A 21,994-nucleotide genomic window follows, 5' to 3' on the forward strand; every position below is an offset into this window, starting at 1 on the left:
CAACTGTAGGCCGAGGCGGTGGGAGCGGGGCTAGTCCAGTTGGGCCCAGCTTGGCGAAGCCCAGTCAGCAGCCTTTCCAAGACGGCTGATCGCGCCCGGCCCGGCGGACGCCGTACCAATGCCAAACTCTGACCTGGAGGCTGTGAGGGGAGGCAGGGGGAAGGGCTCCCAGAAAGAAGGGGATGAGGGCAGGAACCGAGAATGGAAGCGTGGATGCCGAACAGAAACCTCTTGTCCCTTTTCCCAGGAGACCATGTCTACTCCACCATTAAGAAACAGGAACACAACGGGAAGATCCCTCGCTTCCGGAGGATTAAAGGAGACCCGGAGCTGTACACCAGCGACACAGTGATGCAAAGTGAGTCTGTGGGGATCTGAGTCCCCTGAGGCCAGGGAGTTTCTGGCTCTGTGTTGTCTCAGCAGCAACAGGGAAATGAATTTGGATGTTCAAGTGGCTGCTTATCTCACGTTCTGACCCTTGCTGCCTCCCTCCTGCCACCCCCCAAACCCATCTTTTGGCCATGGGTTTCCATGGCATCCATCGCCATAGTAACTTCTTCCCCTCCCCCAGCCCTCTCCTCATAGGCTTCACTCTTGTGCGGACATGGGAAGTCCATAGGTTGACAGGCTGGTCCCTAGGGAGGCCCATCCTGATGTCGGGCCGGGCTCTTCCCAAGTAGGGCCCGGACTCAAAGGAGAACAGGGAGTGATATAATTCCTCCCTGGAATTGCGGGAACATTGGCCAAGTTACCCCCAGATCAGGTGGCTCTTCTGCGTTTCAGGTGAAACGTGTGTTCACCTGAATGCTTAGCTGGTATCGGTCTGGCTCCAGATCCCACCCACTGTGGGGCTTGGGGCCAGTCTGGCCTATTCCTTCAAGGAGTTCTGATATAATAATGATAATAATAATGATGGCATTTATTTAAGTGCTTAGTATGTGCAAAGCACTGTTTTAAGCGCTGGGGAGGTTACAAGGTGATCAGGTTGTCCCATGGAGGGCTCACAGTCTTCATCCCCATTTTACAGATAGGTAACTGAGATCCAGAGAAGTGAAGTGACTTGCCCAAAGTCACACAGCTGACAGTTGGCAGAGCCGGGATTTGAACCCGTGACTCCTGACTCCAAAGCCCGTGCTCTTTCCACTGAGCCAAGCTGCTGGAGTCCCAGGGAATACAAACCAGGACAGACTGGCCCTCTCAAAAGGGGATCTGAACCCTTGAGTCGGACCTGGAGTTGTCCTTCTCCCCAGGATCCTTGGAACCGAGCGTCTCCCTGCGGGCTGAGGCTGATGAGAGAACCCTACCCCCCTTCCTGACCCACGACCAGGAAAAAGGTTCATTCCAGCCTGGTTTTGACCGGAACCCCCGGAGCTTCCCTAAGGGTTAATAATAATAATGATGACAATAATTGTGATATTTGTTAAGTATTTACAATGTGTCAGGCATTGTACTAAGCTTTGGGGTGGATACAAGTAAATCGGGTTGGACACAGTCCCTGTCTCACGAGGACCACAGTCTAAATCCCCACTTTACACGTGAGGTAACTGAGGCACAGAGAAGTGGAATGACTTGCGCAAGGTCACACAGCAGACAAGGGGTGTAACCGGGATTAGAACCCACTTCCTTCTGACTCCCAGTGTTGTGCTCTATCCGCTAAGGGCAATGGGGTGCCATCTGCAAGGAGAGAGCCGATTGGCTTCCAGGCTACAGTTGGGCCTGGGAAGCACGGGCCTTCCACTTGGAGGTGGCTACGAAGTCAGGGATCGGGGGACGGAAGGCCAAAATGGGTAATTCTGGGGCATCCCGGGCCCAGATGGAAACAAAACCAAGAGCAGGTGGCAATAGATGCTCCGCTGCTTCCCCACGTTCTCAGTGGTGATTCCCATCCAGGAAATCGCCACTTAATGAGTCCCAAGAGGCTGGGAGTTCCTCTCTGCCTCTCTGGAGCCCTCTCTCTCTCTCTCTCTCTCACCGGTGAGTTACCTACTTTTTTCCAGTGAAGCACAAGTCACCCGGTCCCGGAGCCCTTCAGTTATTGTTTATGCGTTCTTTGGACATTCAGTGCTCCCAGCAAATAATCTGGACAACCTCTGCCTCAACTCTTGCCCATCCCAGGAGTTCGCCCAGCCTAGAAAAAATCTCCCAGTTCTCTCCAAAGAGGTCACCGGACTCAGAGAAGATGAGGTTACTAGGACAACCGGACTGGGCAGCTTTCAGAGTTCCATGTTATTCTAGCTGCCCAGTTATGCTTAGTGAGAAATCCTTCTGGCCCACGCTTGAGATGAGGCAAGTGGGGACTTAATGGATTGCTCCAGGCAAGTCCTTTTTTTTCTGGTGTAGAAAATTTCGGCAATCTGATATTCGAATGAAAGCACATATTAACTGGGAAAATGAAAATAGGACAGTCATATATTTTTGAGGTCTTTCCCCTACTGATGGGACTATTCCCTGTCAGACTTTGCGTACGGCAGTGAATCGATAGGATCCCACTTTCCAGGAAAACCAGCCAGACCCAAATGCTGAGAAACAGATTAAGCAAATTTAGCCATTCACCCACTAAAACAATGATATGAACATTTTTAAGGTCTGAAGGGGAGAAGGCTCCTAGCAGTTTACAAGGTTAACACAGATCATGGAAGTTCCACAGCAAATTGTACCAATAACTGCCTTTTTTTCATTTGTATGAAGAACATAAATTTCCTCTAGGAAGACATTCAAATAAATTCTTTAAATAATGCTAAGGAGAGCTGAAAAGAGTAGATCTGTTTATACATCGGAATAGATGTGTGTTTGGATTTATATTTAGATCCAGGAGACTGAATGAATTGGCTAGACACTGGACAACTGGAGACACACACACATACACACACACAAAAACACACCCTCCCCAACACTCAGAGGGAAGGGGGAAAGGCCTGTCCTGACTTGTGGCAGCCTCCCTCAGGGTGGGAAGAGATGGTGGAGTCCGTGGGAGGGAGAGTGCCTGGCACATAGTAAGCGTTTAACAAATACCATAAAAAAAAGGGGAGAGCTCCTTTCCTCGGCTCTGGATTGGGAAATGGCTCATGGCTTTCTGGGGTGGTCCAAGGGCTGCCCTCCTCCCCCGGCCCCCACCACCCTCCTCCCGCTTGGCTTCCAAGCTCTCTGGGATTGTTTTCTGCAGACCCACAGTTCATCAAGGCCACCATCGTCCAACAGAACCAGCCGTACAATGATAAAATCTACTACTTCTTCCGAGAGGACAATCCGGACAAGAACCCCGAGGCTCCGTTGAACGTCTCCAGGGTGGCCCAGCTGTGCAAGGTACGGAGTCAGCCCCGGCCAGAGCTTGGAGCCGGGACCCAGAACCAGTCTCTCTCTCTCTCTCTCTCTCTGGCCCCAGGATGAGTCCTGATCCTTGGTTCTGACCTATGTGTATTTCCCAGGGCGACCAGGGTGGAGAGAGCTCTCTGTCTGTGTCAAAATGGAACACCTTCTTGAAGGCCATGTTAGTGTGCAGTGATCCAGCCACCAACAAGAACTTCAACTGGCTGCAGGACGTCTTCATCGTCCCCAATAAGGACTGGAAGGAGACCAGAGTCTACGGGATCTTCTCCAACCCCTGGTGGGTTTCTCCGTTCGCCCTAGACCCCCCCGCTGGCTCCATCTTATTTCTTTGGTTTCACCCCACTTTCCGAGGGACAGGCTATGGAGCCCAGAGGGAGATGGAAGCCCGGAGCTCCCCGGGACCAGCTGCTGGAGGGTGGGTGGAGTCGGCAGGGTAGCCCTGGGGATCTTGACACGGCCGTCTCCTAAGGAAGCCAAGTGGGGATGGGGTCAGGCGGAGGCAAGGGCCAGCCCAGCCCAAGCCAGAGTCCTGTCTTCCTCTCATTCATTCATTCACTCATTCAATCATATTTATTGAGTGCTTACTGTGTGCAGAGAACTGTTCTAAGCACTTGGGAAGTACAAGTTGGCAACATATAGAGACGGTCCTTACCCAACAGTGGGCTCACAGTCTAGAAATGGCTCCGGGGACTACGGATTGGGATGAGATCTGACTTTCGTCATGGGTTCCAGAGGTCGGATCCATCCGGGTTGAGCTCAGGGGCTAAGGCTTGTGTAGGGAAGGGGTGTGCTATTGTGTCCGTGCATGAGCACATGCGTGTGGGGGTTTATGACCGATAGAGGGGCTACATACTACACCCACCTCACACTTCTTGGAGATGACTTTGTATTACGGCCCTGCCCTGGGACAGAGGGGCTGCAAGATTCATGGTGGGTTATGTCGACGTTTGCTGCGACCAGGAGGAAAGGCCAAAGGAGTCCCAAATCCAGAGGTCTTGGTGAAAATACTCCACCTCCTCTCAGGCTTATGCCGGGGTCAATTATGGTGTCATTCTCTACATAGCTTAATCCCGCTAATGAATAAATATATGGGCCAAACTCTTCTTGTTCCACTTCCTGGGGTCCAGAACTTTGCCATCAGGCCTGCCCTGGGTGGGGTATTGTGTGTGTGTGTGTGTGTGTGTGTGTGTGTGTGTGTCTGTGTGGGCGGGGGTTTCCTGGGGCCTCAAGGGCAGCCCTAACAACCCTGCCCTCTCCTGCCCTGACAACCCTTTCATGCTTCCCTAGCGGTACAGAGCCTGGGACCAGACTGCAGCAGGGCGGATGTAGGTTAGATTTTGGTCTAGGAGGGGATTCCATGGAACCAAAGGCTGGGAAGTGTGTTCAGGGAGCTGGAGCCGGGCCCTGATCTGTCAGGTCTCTCCCACAGGAACTACTCGGCCGTCTGTGTCTATTCCGTTGGCGACATTGACCACATCTTCCGGACGTCTCCGCTCAAAGGCTTCAGTGACTCCCTCCCTTCACCCCGCCCAGGCCAGGTGAACGACCAGTACTCCCTTCTCCTCTTCCCCCCGAGCCCACTGTCCCCCTTCCCCCAACACTCCCAGCTTCTCTTTTCCTATAACTCTTGCTCTTCTTTCCCCAGCTTCCCCTGCTCCTCTTTCCTCAGAACCCTCTGCTTCTCTTCCCTCAACCCCCCAGCTTATCTTCCCTCAGCTCCCCATGCCACTGTCCCCCCAGCTTCCCCTGCTCTTCCTCCTCCTCCGTGCCCTGTTCCTCTTTCCCCAGTATTCTCTGCTCCTCTTTCCCCAGTATTCTCTGCTCCTCTTTCCCCAGTATTCCCTGCTCCTCTTTCCCCAGTATTCCCTGCTTCTCTTCCACCAGCTCTCCCTCCTCCTTTTCCTCCAGCTTCCCCTACCTCTTTTCCACCAGCTCGCCCTGCTCCTCTTTCCCCAGCACCTACTGCTCCTCTTCCTCCATGCCCTTAGGGTCCCAGGCAAGGGAAGACAGTCCCTTGTCTGGGAAGAGAGGGAATAAGCGGCATGGCCTAGTGGACAGAGCCCGGTTGGGCAAGTCAGTAGGACCTGGGTTCTAATCCTGCTCCCCCACTTGTCTGCTGTGGGACCTTGGCCAAGTCATTTCACTTCCCTCTGCCTCAGTTACCTCATCTGTAAAACGGGGATTAAGAGTGTGAGCCCCATGTGGGACAACCTGATTACCTTATATCTACCCCAGCACTTAGTACAGTGCTTGACACATAGTAAGCGCTTAACAAATACCATTAATATTATTATTATTTCTCTTAGACTGCAAGCCCCATGTGGGGCCCACACTCTGTCTGATCTAAGTAACCTCTGGCCATCCCAGTGCACAGAACAGGGCTTGACACACAGTAAATGCTTAACAAATACCATTAATATTATTATTATTATTATTTCTCTTAGAATGAAAGCCCCATGTGGGGCAGACACTCTGTCTGACCTAAGTAACCTCTGTCCATCCCAGTGCACAGAACAGTGCTTGACACATAGTAAATGCTTAACAAATACCATTATTATTATTGTTACTATTATCACTATCATTATTTTTATTGGTTTGTTGTTATTATTCATTCCTGGTTCCCATTGCCCTGGCTTCTGACTCTTTTCTCCCTTTGGACAGTGTCTTCCAAACCAGCAGCTGACCCCGACCGTGACTTTCAAAATAGCAGACAGCCACCCGGAGGTGACTCAGAGGGTAGAGCCCATGGGCCTCTCCAAGACGCCGCTGTTTCATTCCAAATACCACTATCAGAAAATCGTGGTGCACCAGATGAGGGACGAGGATAACGGCACCTTCAACGTCCTCTTTATTGCTACAGGTGAGGAGACGGAAGGGCAGCAGAGGGTGGGAGGAAGCTGGAGAAATTGGGATGAGGTTATCCTTAGGGTTGTTCCTGGGTGGACACTCACTAAATCAAGGGCCTGGAGTCCCAGACCTCAGTGGATAGGAGCAAGGTTGGAGACGTTAAGTAGAGCAGCACTGAAGAGCCAGCCCAGGCCTGGGTTCGAATCCTGACTCCACCATTTACCTATTGTGTGACCTAAGACAAATCACTGAATTTTTCTGCGCCTCAGTTTCGTCGTTTGTAAAATGGGGATTAAATGCCTGGTCTTCCTTCTCCTTAAACTTTGTATTGCATTCTTTGTAGTATACTCTCCCAAGGGCTTAGTACAATGCTGTGCACACAGTAAGCACTCAATAATTACCTTTTCTCCCTCCTACATAATAATAATAATAATTATGGCATTTATTAAGCACTTACTATGTGCAAAGCACTGTTCTAAGCGCTGGGCTGTGAGCTTCATGTTCATTCATTCATTCACATTTATTGAGCACAAAGCACCCTACTGCGTGCTTGGGAGAACGTCCCCTGCCCCCAATGAGCTTACAGTCTAGAAGGGAAGACAGATAATGATATAAATAAATATATGACAGATATGTACCTAAGTGCTAAGGGAAGACAGATAATGATATAAATAAATATATGACAGATATGTACCTAAGTGCTGTACACTGCTGGGGCGGTGACGAATAAAGGGAGCAAGTCAGATCTATGCAGAAGGGACTGGGAGAAGAGGAAAGGAAGGCTTAGTCAGGGAAGGCCTCTTGGAGGAGATGTGTCTTCAATAAGGCTTTGAAGCCATGAGAGAGTCTGTCGGCTAGGAGGAGGGAGGACATTCCAGGCCTGAGTCAGGATGTGGGCGAGACATTGGCGGCGAGATAGACAAGATGGAGATAGAGTGAGAAGGTTAGCATTAGAGGAGCCAAGTGTGGGATGGGTTGTAGTAGGAGATTAGTGAGGTGAGGTAGGAGGGGGCAAGGTGATTGACTGCTTTAAAGCCAAACAAGGTAGCAGTTTGGATGGAGAGGAAAGGGAGGATTTTAGCGATGTTGCAAGGTGGAACTGACAATTTAGTGATGGATTGAATGTGAGGGCTGACTGAGAGAGAGAGGAGTCAAGGATAACAGCAAGATTACGGGCTCGTGAGACCAGAAGGATGGTGGTGCCGTCTTTACTGATGGGAAAATCAGGAGTAGGAGAGGATTTGGCTGGGAAGATAAGAACCTGATTATCGTGTATCTACCCCAGTGCTTAGTACAATGACTTGTACTAGTGTCATAGTAAGCACTTGACAATTACCACACTTATTAATATTATTATTGAACGGTTAAACTGGGAGTCCCATGCAGGGCTTGACACACAGCGTAAGTCCTTAATCGTGGTTCATTACACTGGGGTCACTGAGCTGGGAGAAGGAGAACTGCCAATTCTCCACAGCAATAGACTGAGGAAGCCACTGGCTTCCTCTCCTCTCCACTTTGATTGAGGTGAGGGCAAAACAAAGAGTGACCAGACCAAGAAACAGGTTGATCCTTGAAATGGGCTACAGAGGCAGGTGACATCTTCTCCACCGAAGGTCTCTAAGGTGGCACTGGGTATAATAATAATAATGATGGCATTTGTTAAGCGCTTACTATGTGCCAAGCACTGTTCTAAGCACTGGGGGGGTGGGGGGTACAAGGTTGTCCCACATGGGGCTCACAGTCTTCATCCCCGTTTTACAGACGAGGGAACTGAGGCACAGAGAAGCTAAGTGACTTGCCCAAAGTCACATAGCTGACAAGTGGCGGAGCTGGGATTAGAACACATGACCTCCGACTCCCAAGCCCGGGCTCTTTCTACTGAGCCACGCTGCTTCTCGGCATGGCCTAGTGGATAGATAGAGGGTGGCCCTGGGAGTCAGACGGACCTGGATTTTAGTCCCAGCTCTGCTGCTTGTCTGCTGGGTGACCTCGGGCAAATCACTTAGCATATCTGTGCCTCAGTTGTCTTGTCTTGTTTTACGTCGTTGAGTCGTTTCCGACCCATAGCGACACCACAGACACATCTCTCCCACAGCGTCCCGCTCTCTATCTGTAATCGTTCTGGTAGTGCATCCATAGAGTTTTCTTGGTAAAAAGACGGAAGTGGTTTACCATTGCCACCTTCTGCGCAGTAAACTCTAGTCTCCACCCTTGACTCTCTCCCGTGCTGCTGCTGCCCAGCAGGGGTGAGTTTTGACTTGTAACAGACTGCCTTCCGCTCACTAGCCACTTTCCAAACTAGGGATGGAATGGATAGGCCTCTGCTTGGCTCTCCCTCCTGTAGCTGAGACTAGTAGAGTATTGGAAACTCTCCAGGTGCAACCCTGAGAGAGGGTGTCTCAGTTACCTCATCTATAAAATGAGGATTAAGACTGCGAGCCCCAGGGGACATGAACCGGGTCCAACCTGATTACCTTGTATCTCACCAGAGCACTTAACAAGTACCATAATAAAAACAACAAAACAGAGGCAGGGCTCTGGGCCATTCCCTTCAACCCTAGGGCTCTATGATGACAGGTTGGAACCAAGCTCTGGCTGGTGGCCAGGTTTCAATCCCCTCCGGGAGGATGCGCTCATTCCCTACTCCCTCCGGCCTTCAGGGCTCAAAGAAAGACACTTGGGTCATGAGCTCGAAATAGAACTTATGTCAACTCTCAGAAAGCCCAAGGAGGAGGGCACTGGGACGTGGGCCAATCACGAAACGGTGAACCGCAGCGGGACTTGGGCCTCCAGGTAATAATGATAATGATAAGAAAAATAAGAGTAAGCATAGTATTTGTTAAGCACTTACTATATAACAGGCACTGTACTAAGTGCTGGGGTGGATACAAGCAAATCGGATTGGACACAGTCCCTGACCCAGTCTTGGTCCCCATTTTACAGTCGAGGGAACTGTGGCTCAGAGATGTGAAGTGACTTACCAAAAGTCACACAGCAGGCAAGTGGGGGAACCAGGTCCTTCTAACTTCCAGGTCGCTTTCTATATCCACTAGGCCATTCTGCTTTCTTGGTATCAACAGAGGGCCATTACTGAGGTAACTCATGGCCTGCCTAGACCTCTCTTCACCAGCAGTATGGGCAGATCAGGAGGGAGATTGTCCCCAGGGGAGTAGCTCCATAGCCTGCCTCTTCTAAGTCCTCTGGAAGAGTCATCAGAGCTCAATCAGTTGTACTTATTAAGCACTTACTGTGTGCAGAGCACCATACTAAGCACTTAGGAAAGTATAATACAACAATAAACAGTGACATTCCCTGCCCATAACGAGCTCACAGTCTAGAGGCGGGGAGACAGACATCAATACAGATAAATATAATTACCGATATATACATGAGTAGGCTGTGGGGCTGGGAAGGGGTGGGGAAGAGGGAAGGAAACAAGTCAGGGTGACACAGAAGGGAGTGGGAGATGAGGAAAAGCGGGGCTTACTCTGAGAAGGCCTCTTGGTGGAGATATGCCTTCAGTAAGGCTTTGAAGGTGGGGAGAGTGGTCATCAGCGTACCTGGCTGGGACTTGTTAGACTAAGGCAGAGTTCAAAGTGGAATCCAGCCCCTGAAATGGGACCTGACGAACTAGGAGAGAGGGCTGCAGGAGAGAGAGGAAGTTGTTGAAAAGTCTGTCAGTTGGGACCTGGAATATTTCAGCTTGGAGGAGAGGGAGAGAGAGAGAGAGACAGAGAGACAGAAAGAGAGAGAGAAGTATGGAAGAATGGAAGTAGAAGCGGGGGAGGGAGTGAGGGGGGAAGGATGGAAGAAGAGAGAGGGGGAGGGAAAAAAGAGGAGAGAAGGATGGAAGAAGGGAGAGCGGGGAGGGAAAGAGAGAGAGAGGGAGAGAGAAAGGAAGAAAGGTTGGAAAGAGGGAGGGAGGGAGAGAGCGAGAGAGAGCTTTGTGGTCTGGGAGATAGAGAGGGCGAAGTCAGTTTGAGTCTTGAAGTCCAAGATGTTCTATGAGGGAACAATGAACCTGATGCTTTAGATTAGACATCAGGAAGGACTTCCTGACTGTGGGTGCCAAGGAATCCTGTGATACGTTACTGAGAATGACAGTGGGGATTTTGAAGAAAAGGCTAGACCACTCACTCTAGAGGAAGGAGGATGGGCTAGATGACTTTCCAAGGTCTTTTCCAGATAAGGGGGCTTTAATTCTATTTCAGTGCTCTGGGTCTCCGCCTCTGAAGGGTCTGAGCCCAGTTGAAGGTGGAAGGAAAGTTTCGCAAACAAAATCGCCCAATCTTTTTGTCAATCAGATAACCCATTTAGGGATTTGGGGATTCGTTCAATTGTATTTATTGAGCACTTACTGTGTGCCGAGCACTGTACAAAGCACTTGGAAAGTACAATTCAGCAACAAAGAGAGACACTCCCTGTCCACAACGGGCTCACGGTCTAGAAGGGGGGGAAGACAGACAACAAAACAAGTAAACAGGCATCAATAGCATCAATATAAATCAGTAGAATTATAGGTAGATACGCACATCAATACAAACAAGCATTAATGTAAATAGAATTATAGATATGTACTTATACACAAGTGCTGTGGGGTGGGGGGGTAGAGAAAAGGGAGCAAATCGGGGTGATGGGGAGAGGAGGGGAAGCTGAGGGGAAGGGGGGCTTAGTCTGGGGTGGCAGTGGGGCCAGTACAGAAGGCACAGAGGGCTGTGACAGGCAGGTCAGTCAATCAACCGTATTTATTGAGTACTTATAGTGTGCACTGTACTAAGCGCTTGGAAGAGTATAACAATATAGCAGCATAACAGACTCATTCTCTGCCCACAAGTCTAGAGTCAGGGATATTGCATCTCCTCCCACCGTTGGGTGGAAAGGGATATCGGGCCACCTGCGTGGTGAAAAGGGGAGACCCACGGCTGGATGCGGATCGGGTCCCGGACCCTTGGCTCCCCCGGCTCCCCGGCTCGCCATCCTGGGCCGTGCGGTCCCCGGGGGATGACTGCCAGAGACGCCATTAAATAAGGCCATCAGCTTAATTGGACTTGGCGTTTCTGCAGGGCGTGGAATAGACTTCCCAAACTGTGCCCCATCACCTCTGCTCCTGCCTCCCTGCAGACCCCGCTTGGGGTGGACAGACAGGGGCCCGTGTAAGGCTCACCATTCGGAGGACTCGGATAGGAGAGCAATAATAACAATAGTAATAATAATAATAATAATAACAATGATGATGGCATTTATTAAGTGCTTACTATGTGCAGAGCACTATTCTAAGTGCTGGGGACGTTACCAGGTGATCAAGTTGTCCCACGGAGGGCTCACAGTCTTAATCCCCATTTTACAGATGAGGTCACTGAGGCCCAGAGAAGTTAAGTGACTTTCCCCAAGTCAAACAGCTGACAATTGGCGGAGCCAGGATTTGAACCCATGACCACGGACTCCAAAGCCCGTGCTCTTTCCACTGAGCCACGCTGCAAGGGTGAAATGGACCTTTAACAGCCCCTTCTGAGGTGTCAGTCTTGGCTGCCCTTGTCTGTGCGATTTGCACGCCGCCCTAGGTTCGAAATGCCGACAGAGTAGAGTGGATGTCCAGGCACAGAGCCTCGGGCTCTGAACATTTTGGGTTGTGGCCACGGGGTCCCCAGCTATTTGCCATCTGTGTGCAGGCTGGTCAGAAACAGGGGCAGAGGCAGGGAAGAGATGACCTCTACACTGTAACCTCCCCCTCTAGACTGTGGGCAGGGAATGTGTCTCTTATATTGTTATATTGTACTCCCATGTGCTCAGTACAGTGATCTGCACAAAGTAAGTGCTCAATAAATACCACTGATGGATTGATCTCCAGATGCCTGCTGGCAATTGAGGATTCTCTGATCGGATGGTCATCCTTTTCTGGTCACCTCCCTTTTCATATCCAGCAGACAATCACTCTCCCCAACTATAAAGCTTATTGAAGGAACATCTCTTCCAAGAGGCTTTCCCCGACTAAGCCTTCGTTTCCTCTTCTCCCAGTCCCTTGTTCACCACCTTCACATTTGGATTTTACTCTTTATTCGCCCCTCCCTCAGCCTCACAGCCTTTTGTGCATATCCACAATTTACTTATCCATAATTAATGTCTGCCTCCCCCCTTTCATTATGGGCAGGGAACTTGTCTGTCGACTTTGTTATATTGAACTCTTCCAAGCACTTAGTAAAGAGCTCTGCACACAATAGGTGCTCAATAAGTATGACTGATTGATCGATTGGCAGAGTTTGGGGTTCATCTACCCCTGATCCGTTTATCGCGGTGTCCTGGTCTTCCGGCAGCCCTGTCTGCTAATCCAGCCATCAGCTGACAACCACGGCCTCGGCTTCGGAAACCACCCAGCTCTCTGCAGTAAACTGGATGGAATTTTCCTGCTGAGAAACCATATGATTGAACCACATTTTCCCCTTCTCATGCCCTTGGGGACTCCTGGCCTTCCGTATCCTGGGGTCTAGGGTTGTCAGTTTTCTTTATGCCATTCCTCTTTTAGCCTTTCCTCCACATGCATGATAATAACAATGATAAAAGCAACAACAATATTAATAACTGGGTATTTGTTAAGTGCTTATTAAGTGCCAAGCCCTGTGCTCAGCACGGGGTCCATACGAGATAGGTTAGACATGCTCCCTGTTCCACAGGGAGCTCGCAGTCTAGATGAGGAGGAAGGATGGGTATCGAATGCCTGTTTTCCAGATGATATCACTGAGGCACAGAGAAGTGAAATAAGTTGCTCAAGGAGGTAAGCGTTGAAGCCTTAATTGCAGGTATCGGCCTCTCAAAGCAAGGAGAACCTCGGTATCCATTCTGAGCTGCTAAGCATCCATTTGGTATTTCATTCAGTTCATTCAATCATATTTATTGAATAGCGCTTACTGTGTGCAGAGCACTGTACTAAGTGCTTGGGAAGTACAAGTTGGCAACATATAAAGACGGTCCTTACCCAACAGCGGGCTCACAGTTGAGAAGGGGGAGACAGAGAACAAAACATATTAACAAAATAAAATAAATAGAATAAATATGTACAAATAAACTAAATAGAGTAATAAATACGTAAAAACATATATACATATATACAGGTGCTGTGGGGAGGGGAAGGAGGTAAGGCGGTGGGGATGGGGAGGAGGAGGAGGGGAATTCATTTATTTTTATTTATTAATTTGTATGTGCCGAGCCCTGAGCTAAACACCGGGGTTGATCCTAGAGCATCAGAGCAGAAGCAGACCTTGTTCCACAAGGGGTTCAAAAAGGGAGGAGAAGCAGCATTTAACCCCCATTTGACAGAGGAGGGAACTGAGGCCCAGAGAGGTTATGTGACTTGCCCAAGGGCACATAGCAACCAAGCAGTGGAGCTGGGACCAGGCCCCAGGTCTCCTGACTCTCAGCCCTTTCTCTTTCCCCCAGGCCAGCCCCTTTTTAATCCTGTCTTGCCTCTTGCTTCTCACAGACAAAGGGACGATTCACAAGGTGGTGGAGTCGGCGCAAGGCATCTTTAACATCATGGAAATCAAACCCTTCCACAAGCCAGCTGCCATCCAGTCTCTGATCCTTGACTCGGGCACGGTGAGGCCTCCTTCTGGGTCTGGGGGGCATCCAGCCCCGCTCCTTTCCCTCCCTCTGCCCAGCAGGCCGTCCCCCTTCCAATATCCCCCTCCTCCACGTAACTGCCAGATGACCAGTCGGCTGCCCCACTCGATTCCCCCCACTTCCTCTCTCTGTTCCACCCCTCACTGGAAGGGGCCTCTTCTTGGGTGGGGTCTGCCCCAGTGCCCTGCAAGAAACAGAGCTGCAGCCTTGTCCTAAGCCTTGTTTGCTGAGCCGGTGACTCAGAAGTAACGGGAGCAAATTTCCGTGCTGGTTTGTCTAGAATTTTCCCTTTGTTTGTATTCCATGCACAAACACAGCCCGCCGGCCCAGTCTGATCGCACCTGGTGCACCCCACGGCCCTCCAGTGCTCTCCAAGCCTGCCCCCTCGGTCTCCCATATCTCCCGCTGCTGCTCCCTGGTCTGTGCTGGGTCGGGTCTCTGCCTAGCTGCATCTAATCCTGGTGGCACCACACCGATTCAATCGGTCAATCAATCCGTGGGATTTATTGGGTGCTTACTGTATGCGGAGAGCACCGTACTAAGCGCTTCGGAGAGTCCGTTAGGATAGAGTTGATGGACGTGTTCCCTGCCCGCAAGGAGCTGAAGGTCCAGAGGGAGACTCTAGAGAGATTCCCCTCCCCTGAAGGCCATGGGGGCAGTCAGATCTGGCAGCCTGAGTCTGCCAGATGATTTTTTTCTTTAATGGCATTTGTTAAGCACTTTCTACGTGCCAGGCACTTTTCTAAGTGCTGGGGTGGAGACCCGCTAAGGGAAGCAGCTTGGCCTATTGGATATAACAAGAACCTGGGAGTCAGAGGGACTTGGATTCTAATCCCAGCTCTGCCTCTTGTCTGCTGAGTGACCGTGGGCAGGTCACTTCACTTTTCTGTGCCTCAGTTACCTCACCTGTCAAATGGGGTTTAAAGCTGTGAGCCTCATGTGGGACAGGGACTGTTTCCAACCCAATCACCCTGCCTGACACGTAGTACGTGCTTAACGAATAGCACAATTATTATTAATCAGGTTGGACACAGTTCTTGTCCCAGTTCTTGTCCCTCATTTTACAGATGAGGTAATCAACTGAGGCACGGTGACTTGCCCAAGGTTACATGGCAGACAAGTGGCAGAGCCAGGATTAGAACCTAGGTCCTTCTTCCTCCCAAGCCTGGGATGTTTCCACTAGGCCATGCTGTTTCTCCACGCTTTGAGATCCTCCATATACCTGTAAAGCTGACCCGGTCCAGGGTCTCCTCAAGGGGACGGAGGGGTGGGGGACGGAGGGGGCCCCGCTGCCTGGATCTCACCAGATTTCTGTCGTTCCAGAGGAAGCTGTACGTGAGCTCTGATCAAGAAGTCACCCAGGTGCCCCTGGACATGTGTGCCAGCTATCTGGGCGGCTGCCAGGCCTGCCTGTTAGCCAGGGATCCCTTCTGCGGCTGGGCCGGTGGCAAATGTAACTCCATCTACCAGCATCCTGGGTAAGCCTCTCCGCCGCCCTTCCTGGGCCGCTGGCCCTGTCCCCCCAGCTCCCTCCTGCCCTGCTCGGGTTCGTCTGGGCACATTGTTCCAGTCCTACCACTTTGGCCGAGGTGGTCTGGAGCTGGGGCCTCTGGGCCACTGGAGCTCTGTCCAGGCTGCAATTATGGGGTAAGGGGAGGCCTGGATGCTATCAATTTATTCCACTATCTTCACCTGCGTCTCCAAGATGATGATCGTAATGATGATGATGATAATAAGCACTAGGAAAGATTCAAAAGTCAGACACAGTTCCTGCCCCACAGCGGGCCCACGATCTAAGTAGGAGGGAGGACAGGGATTGAAACCTAGTTTAATGATGGGGGAACCGAGGCACAGAGAAGTCAAGGGACTTGCCTAAAGTCATACAGCAGGCGAATGGTGGATGCTCAGTCCTCCGGCTCCCAGGTATGGGCTCTTTCCACTAGGTCACACTCCTTGTCTAGCCCGGCTCAGATGGGTTGCTGATTTAAAGTGGGTTGATGGAACCTTTTGGGACAGAGTTGTCCTGGCTGAATCCTCCTGGCACAGCTCTAGCTCCCCAGCAGAGCCCTTAGGGTGGGTGGTCCAGGGGTCTTCCTTCATTTCTACCTGGCTATATCAGTGGGACTCCACAGAGTCCCCTAATAATAATACTACTACTAATAATAATAATGATGGCATGTATTAAGTGCTTACTATGTGCAAAGCACTGTTCTAAGCATGGGGGAGGTTACAAGGTGATCAGGTTGTCCCATGGGGGGGCTCACGGTCTTCATCCCCATTTTACAGATGAAGTAACCGAGGCCCAGAGAGGTGAAGTGACTTGCCCAAAGTCACACAGCTGACAATTGGCAGAGCCGGGATTTGAACCCTTGACCTCTGACTCCAAAGTGCTCCTTCCACTGAGCCACACTGGAATAATAATAATAATAATAATGATGGCATTTAAGTGCTTACTATGTGCAAAGCACTGTTCTAAGCGCTGGGGAGGTTACAAGGTGATCAGGTTGTCCCACGGGAGGTTCACAGTCTTAATCCCCACTTTACAGATGAGGTAACTGAGGCCTAGAGAGGTGAAGTGACTTGCCCAAAGTCACACAGCTGACAATTGGCAGAGCCGGAATTTGAATCCTTGACCTCTGACTCCAAAGTCCTCCTTCCACTGAGCCACACTGGAATAATAATAATAACAACAATAATAATAATAATAATAATAATAATAATAGCATTTGTTAAGTGCTTACTATGTGCAAAGCACTGTTCTAAGCACTGGGGAGGTTACAAGGTGATCAGGTTGTCCCACGGGAGGCTCACAGTCTTAATCCCCATTTTACAGATGAGGTAAACTGAGGCCCTGAGAAGTGAAGTGGCTTGCCCAAAGTCACACAGCTGACAATTGGCAGATTGGGGATTTGAACCCGTGACCACTGACTCCAAAGCCCTTGCTCTTTCTACTGAGCCACGCTGCTTCCCTAAGACGATGCAGCCAGGGAAGAAGGGGATGGGTGATGATGATGGATGATGGATGCTTGGTTCCAGAAAAGACTAGGGTGCAGGGCATGGAGGAGGAAGGAGAGGGAGAGGAGGAAGAGGAGGAGGAAGAGGAGCAAGGCTGACCGCCAAGTTCCCGCACCACTTCTGTCACTGATTTTTGTCTCCCCCCCTCTGTTTTCCAGGCCCATGTTACAAGCGGTCGTCCATAAAGATCCTCATTTGCTCTGTCCGACCACCGTCGCTGGTAAGTAACCCCCGGCTGGGTGTTGAAGGGTCTTGGGCGATCGTGAAGCTGGCTTGGCTCCTCCCGTTTCTGCCCGGAGCTCCCTGGCTGAGTTGGAAGGAGGGTCATTCCTATCTGTAACTGGGGGAGAGGGAGAGTCAAGCCCATCAGGAGCAGACCCTGGGAACGGTCACAGCGACTTCAGTAAATCCTATCCTGGCCACCCACATCATGTTGCTTCTGGCATTCAGATCCTCGTGCAGGCTCTGGTCGTCTGCAGGGCACTGGGTGAAACCCAGACTTGGAATGAATCAATAGTATTTACTGAACACTTACTGTGTGTGGAGATGCAGAATCCATCCATCAATCAATCAATCATTTGGGGAAACAGCATGGACTAGAGTGAAGAGCCCAGGCCTGGGAATCAGAGGACCCGGGCTCTAATCCCGGCTCTGCCAATCGCCTGTTGTGTGACCTCGGACAAGTCACTTCACTTTCCTGGGCCTCAGTTTCCTCATCTGTAAAATGGGAGGTTCAAAGCCTGTTACTAATAATAATGATGGCATTTAGTACGCGCTTACTACGTGCAAAGCACTGTTCTAAGCGCTGGGGAGGTTACAAGGTGATCAGGTTGTCCCACAGGGGGCTCACAATCTTAATCCCCATTTTACAGAAGAGGTAACTGAGGTGCAGAGAAGTGAAGTGACTTGCCCAAAGTCACACAGCTGACAATTGGCAGAGCTGGGATTTGAACCCATGACCTCTGACTCCAAAGCCCGGGCTCTTTCCACTTAGCCATGCTGTTCTCTCTCCTACTTAGACTGTGAGCCCCATATGGGTCAGAGACTGTGTCCAACCTGATTATTATCTTTCCTCTACCCCAGCATGTAGTCCAGTGCTCTGCCCATAGAAAGTGCTTAACAAGTACTATTATCTGTTGAGCATTTACTGTGTGCAGACCAGTGTACTAAGCGGTTGGAAAAGTGCAGTACAGCAGAGTGGGTGACCCACAAGGAGCTCACAGTCTAGAGGGGAGAAGTGGAAGAGGAAGGGGCAGGGGAGATAACCTACTTTCTCCTCTCTCCAGGGGAGACCAAGACGAACCCCCCCAAGGTCACGGTGCCCCCAAATTCCCGCTACTACCTGAACTGCTCGGTCGAGTCGCATCACGCCACCTACTCCTGGCACCACAGAGACCAGGAAGTGCAGCAGTGCGAGCCCGGTCACCAGCGCGCGGCCTGCATCCACTTCATCACCATCCTGACGCCCGAGAAGTACGGGCTGTATCGCTGCAAGGCCCGGGAGGGTAGCTACACGCGCACCATCTGGGAGGAGGAGCTGGCCAGCAAGGAGAGTGCCACCTCCCAGCTGCAGGGGAACAGTGGGGGCTTCATGCTGGGGGCCTTGTCCTGGTTAGGGCTCCTGCAGATGGTGGCCCTCTGCCTTCTCTTCCAGTAAGCCCCCCGTCCGTCTCCAATCTCAGGACACACCCCGCCCTCTCTCCTGACCCCCCCCCACCCCTCCGTTCCGTCCCCCCGGAGTCCTGTCCCGTGCTCCTCGGTTGGGACAGGTACCCCCAAGACCATCCCCTAGATTCCCACCCTTCCTCCATCCCCTGGAAGTCAAGGCAGAAGCCACGGAGCCTCCTTTCTCCCCTCTTGGTTCTCCGAGCTAAACATTTTGGAGCCATTTGGGCCTCTGGACGGCAGCGGGGCTGACCCACCCCCTGGTAGATGCGAGGGGCTTGGCATGGGATTGAACGACAGGGGCGAGAGGTGGGAAAGTCGAGCCTGAGAGTGGGGAAGAGAAAGGTAGGTGGGGAGAAAGGGGAACACCGTGCTTTCCTTTGCAAATCTTTCGGAAACCTTGATATCTGCTCCCGGGAGAGAAGGACTTAGCGATCACCAGGGTTTATTGACTACTTACAGTGTGTGGAGTGCTGTGCTAAATGTTAGGGTGAGCACAGGACACATTAGAGTCAACAGTCTTGATCCCTGCCCTCAAAGATCTCACCATCTCGTTGGGTTGGGGTAAGCAAGGAAGCCAGAGGTAAAAGAGAGCTGGGAGAGAGGGACAGGAGGCTGCCCTCTGGGAGAGAGTAAGAGTCATTTCTGTTCCCAACTGGCTTCTGTTTGTGGAACACCATGTGACGCCGCGTGTGATGTGGGGAGATGGACCCGTGACTGGGTGGTGGACTGGGAAGGGCTGGACTCTGGGATTGTCTGCCTAGCTGGACTGGAGAGACTAAGGGATCCCCCGGATCCCATCCCCGCTCCTCCTCTTCCCGCGCCTGCTTCCTCCCCCAGGAATCCCTCTCCTGTCAGCCCTGGATTGTCCAGGGTTCCTGATGGACCAATCGGTGTCATCCACGCTTCTTTCCGGCCTCCGCTGGCCCTCTGGTCCCTGAGCCCCGAGATGGGGAGTTGCCGGGGACCCGTGTGGGACTGGATGATCGAGGCCGGCCCGTTTGGGTCCCAGGACGCATGAGCATGCTGAGGTGGGTGGGTGGGGGGAGGAACAGGTGGAAGAGGAAGATGGGGAGGAGGGTGGGGAGGGGGAGACAGAGTGCTCTGGCATGGCTGGGTCCTGAAGATAGTTTTCTTTCCAAATGAAAATGGCCCTGGTGTTCCACTTTGGATGTGGGGCAACCGGTACATCCGGCCGAAACCAAAACCGCAGCAGAGGATGTGGGAATTCCTCATAAAGGTCTGGGGACTCCTGGCATCTGAGCCCCTGGGCCCTGCTCAGAGTCTGGCCCCATGTCATTGTTGGGCCTATGGAAGCCCATTGGCTTAACGGGGCAGGGAGGGGTGGGAGGCGGGGGGTCTGGGTAGGGGGTGGGATGGGTGGAGGGCTCCGGGAAGAATGAAGGAGAATCGTCTGTCCAAGTTTCATTATGTTGATTTCCAAGGGAGGTGTCCTCCCTCCTGGCTTGGGGCCGAAATTCCCCGAGGAGGGAAGGAGAGCCCGGCTTCATCCAACCGACCGTGGTCGGGGGAGCGATCCCATCCTGCTTGGGTGAGAATCCCTGTCCAAGTGGGATTGGGGGTGGGAGGGTGATGGCTCCTCACCCCCCACCCTCCTTATTCTCCAGCTCCGTACCAAGGGCTCTGCTTGCATCCGTGATCATGCAGTCATTCGCTCACTTGTTCATCTGGCTCAGGATTGCGTCGTAACTTAAGCTAAACTGTGAATTTCCAAGGGGCTCTCCCGGATCCAGGGCAGGCCTGGTTCCATTTCCATGGGGGTTGTTGGGGTGACCGTCTTCCTGGCCCCAGGCGGTGGGTGAGACTGCAATTGAGTCCCACCTGAGATCCCTGGGGTGCCCCACCCCTACCCCTCACCCCCTCTGATTCTCCATGTGCTAAAGAGAGAGTACCGGACTCTAAAATTGGCCTCGACAAGAGGGACTGTGGTGGGGTGGATGCGGGAGGTGGGGGGGGGTGCGGTGTGTGAGAAGGAGCTGATCCGTGTATGGAAAGATGCGGGGTGCCTCTCCTTTGGCACCCAGGCAAACAGCTGGGAGATGGCAAGAAATCAGAGGCAGGAGGGTGAAACCCTCCTCATTCGCCCTCCCTCTTCCTCTTCTGAGCACCTCACCCATCCTCCGGGCCCCCCCCGGGCTCAGAAGCGGGGCTTGGTCAGCCCATTTCAGTAGCCAGCTAGTTCATTTCCCCACTTCCCACCGCATTCCATAGGGTCCAGTGAGCGCGGGCCTGTTAAGTCTCTTCTCGATGCACTTTATTAATGTAATATATTACTAATAAACAGCCTATTTATTTACTGCCACGCTGCCATCTCTCTGGGGAGCCAGCTGGGCCAGCTGGGCCTGCTGCTACTGCTTGCCGCCGCCGCCTCACCCGAGGAGGAGGATTGACTAGACCGGTGGGTAGAGACAGCCGTCTGTTCCCGGGAGCCGGGGGAGTTGGTTTGGCCGGTGGGAGGGGAGTTGTGGGGGGGGGGGAGGGGGGGGGAGGTCCCCGTTCCCAGCATTCCGGAGACCAGATGGTTGAGGATGGAGCCTGGGATTTCAGGGGCTGCTATCAGGAGGCATGTTGTGAGATCTCAGATTGGCTACTTTTTAGGTTCTGCTGATGGGGGGATGGGGAGAGGAGGCTGGGTGAAGGTCTACCAGCTGAGACTGTGAGCCCACTGTTGGGTAGGGACTGTCTCTATATGTTGCCAATTTGTACTTCCCAAGCGCTTAGTACAGTGCTCTGCACACAGTAAGCGCTCAATAAATATGATTGAACGAACTGAATGAAATACCAAATGGACGCTTAGCAGCTCAGAATGGATACCAAGGTTCTCCTTGCTTTGAGAGGTCTATACCTGCAATTAAGGCTTCAACACTTATCTCCTTGAGCAACTTATTTCACTTCTCTGTGCCTCAGTGATATCATCTGGAAAACAGGCATTCGGTACCCATCCTTCCTCCTCATCTAGACTGCGAGCTCCATGTGGAACAGGGAGCGTGTCTAACCTATCTCGTATGGATTGATTGATATGAGGAGAATTGGATTGGACCCCCTAATGCCCACCTCCCCCTTTACTACACACATCCTAACCCCTACTCCTGGACTGCTCAAAACCCAGTTGGCTACTCCTAGGGAGGGGTCAGGACTGACCCCATGGGATCCTAGGAGAGTCAGGGTGGCTCCTGGCTCCTGACCGTGTCTTCTTGGTTCTGCGCTCGGAGGAAGCACAGAGCCGCTGGGAGCCCATTAGAGTGGGTCGTTTGGCAAAAGTCAGGGAACTTCTGCTCCTCAAATCAATCAATCCACAGTGTCTATCAAGTGCTCACTTTGTGTGGAACACTGCACTAAGCGGTTGGGCGAGCACTGGACACAGAGTCAGTCGTCATGATCCTTGCCTTCAAAGATCTTACCATCTCGTAGAATTAATAATAATAATAATGATGGCAGTTAATAAGCGCTTACGATTTGCAAAGCACTGTTCTAAGCACTGGAGAGGTTACAAGGTGATCAGGTT

At 51.7% G+C, this 21,994-nt stretch overlaps 1 protein-coding gene and 1 non-coding gene across 2 annotated transcripts in view; one reads left to right on the forward strand and one right to left on the reverse strand.

The window, feature by feature from the left end:
- SEMA7A (semaphorin 7A (John Milton Hagen blood group)) overlaps positions 1-19,498 on the forward strand; it is a 66,613-nt gene extending 47,115 nt beyond the window's left edge. Inside the window, 9 exon segments of the mRNA XM_038767077.1 lie at positions 248-358; positions 3,164-3,303; positions 3,426-3,604; positions 4,757-4,865; positions 5,989-6,187; positions 13,649-13,764; positions 15,112-15,266; positions 16,962-17,023; positions 18,090-19,498. Coding sequence (XP_038623005.1) covers positions 248-358; positions 3,164-3,303; positions 3,426-3,604; positions 4,757-4,865; positions 5,989-6,187; positions 13,649-13,764; positions 15,112-15,266; positions 16,962-17,023; positions 18,090-18,460 — 1,442 coding nt within the window. The 3' untranslated portion in view covers positions 18,461-19,498.
- Positions 8,431-8,568, reverse strand: LOC119946258. Its single transcript, XR_005456364.1, has one exon. It is a non-coding gene; the product is annotated as a small nucleolar RNA SNORA7 (small nucleolar RNA).
- Positions 19,499-21,994: the final 2,496 nt, after the last annotated feature.

Source organism: Tachyglossus aculeatus, chromosome 26 (genome assembly GCF_015852505.1).
Source record: "Tachyglossus aculeatus isolate mTacAcu1 chromosome 26, mTacAcu1.pri, whole genome shotgun sequence".
Lineage (NCBI taxonomy): Eukaryota > Metazoa > Chordata > Mammalia > Monotremata > Tachyglossidae > Tachyglossus > Tachyglossus aculeatus.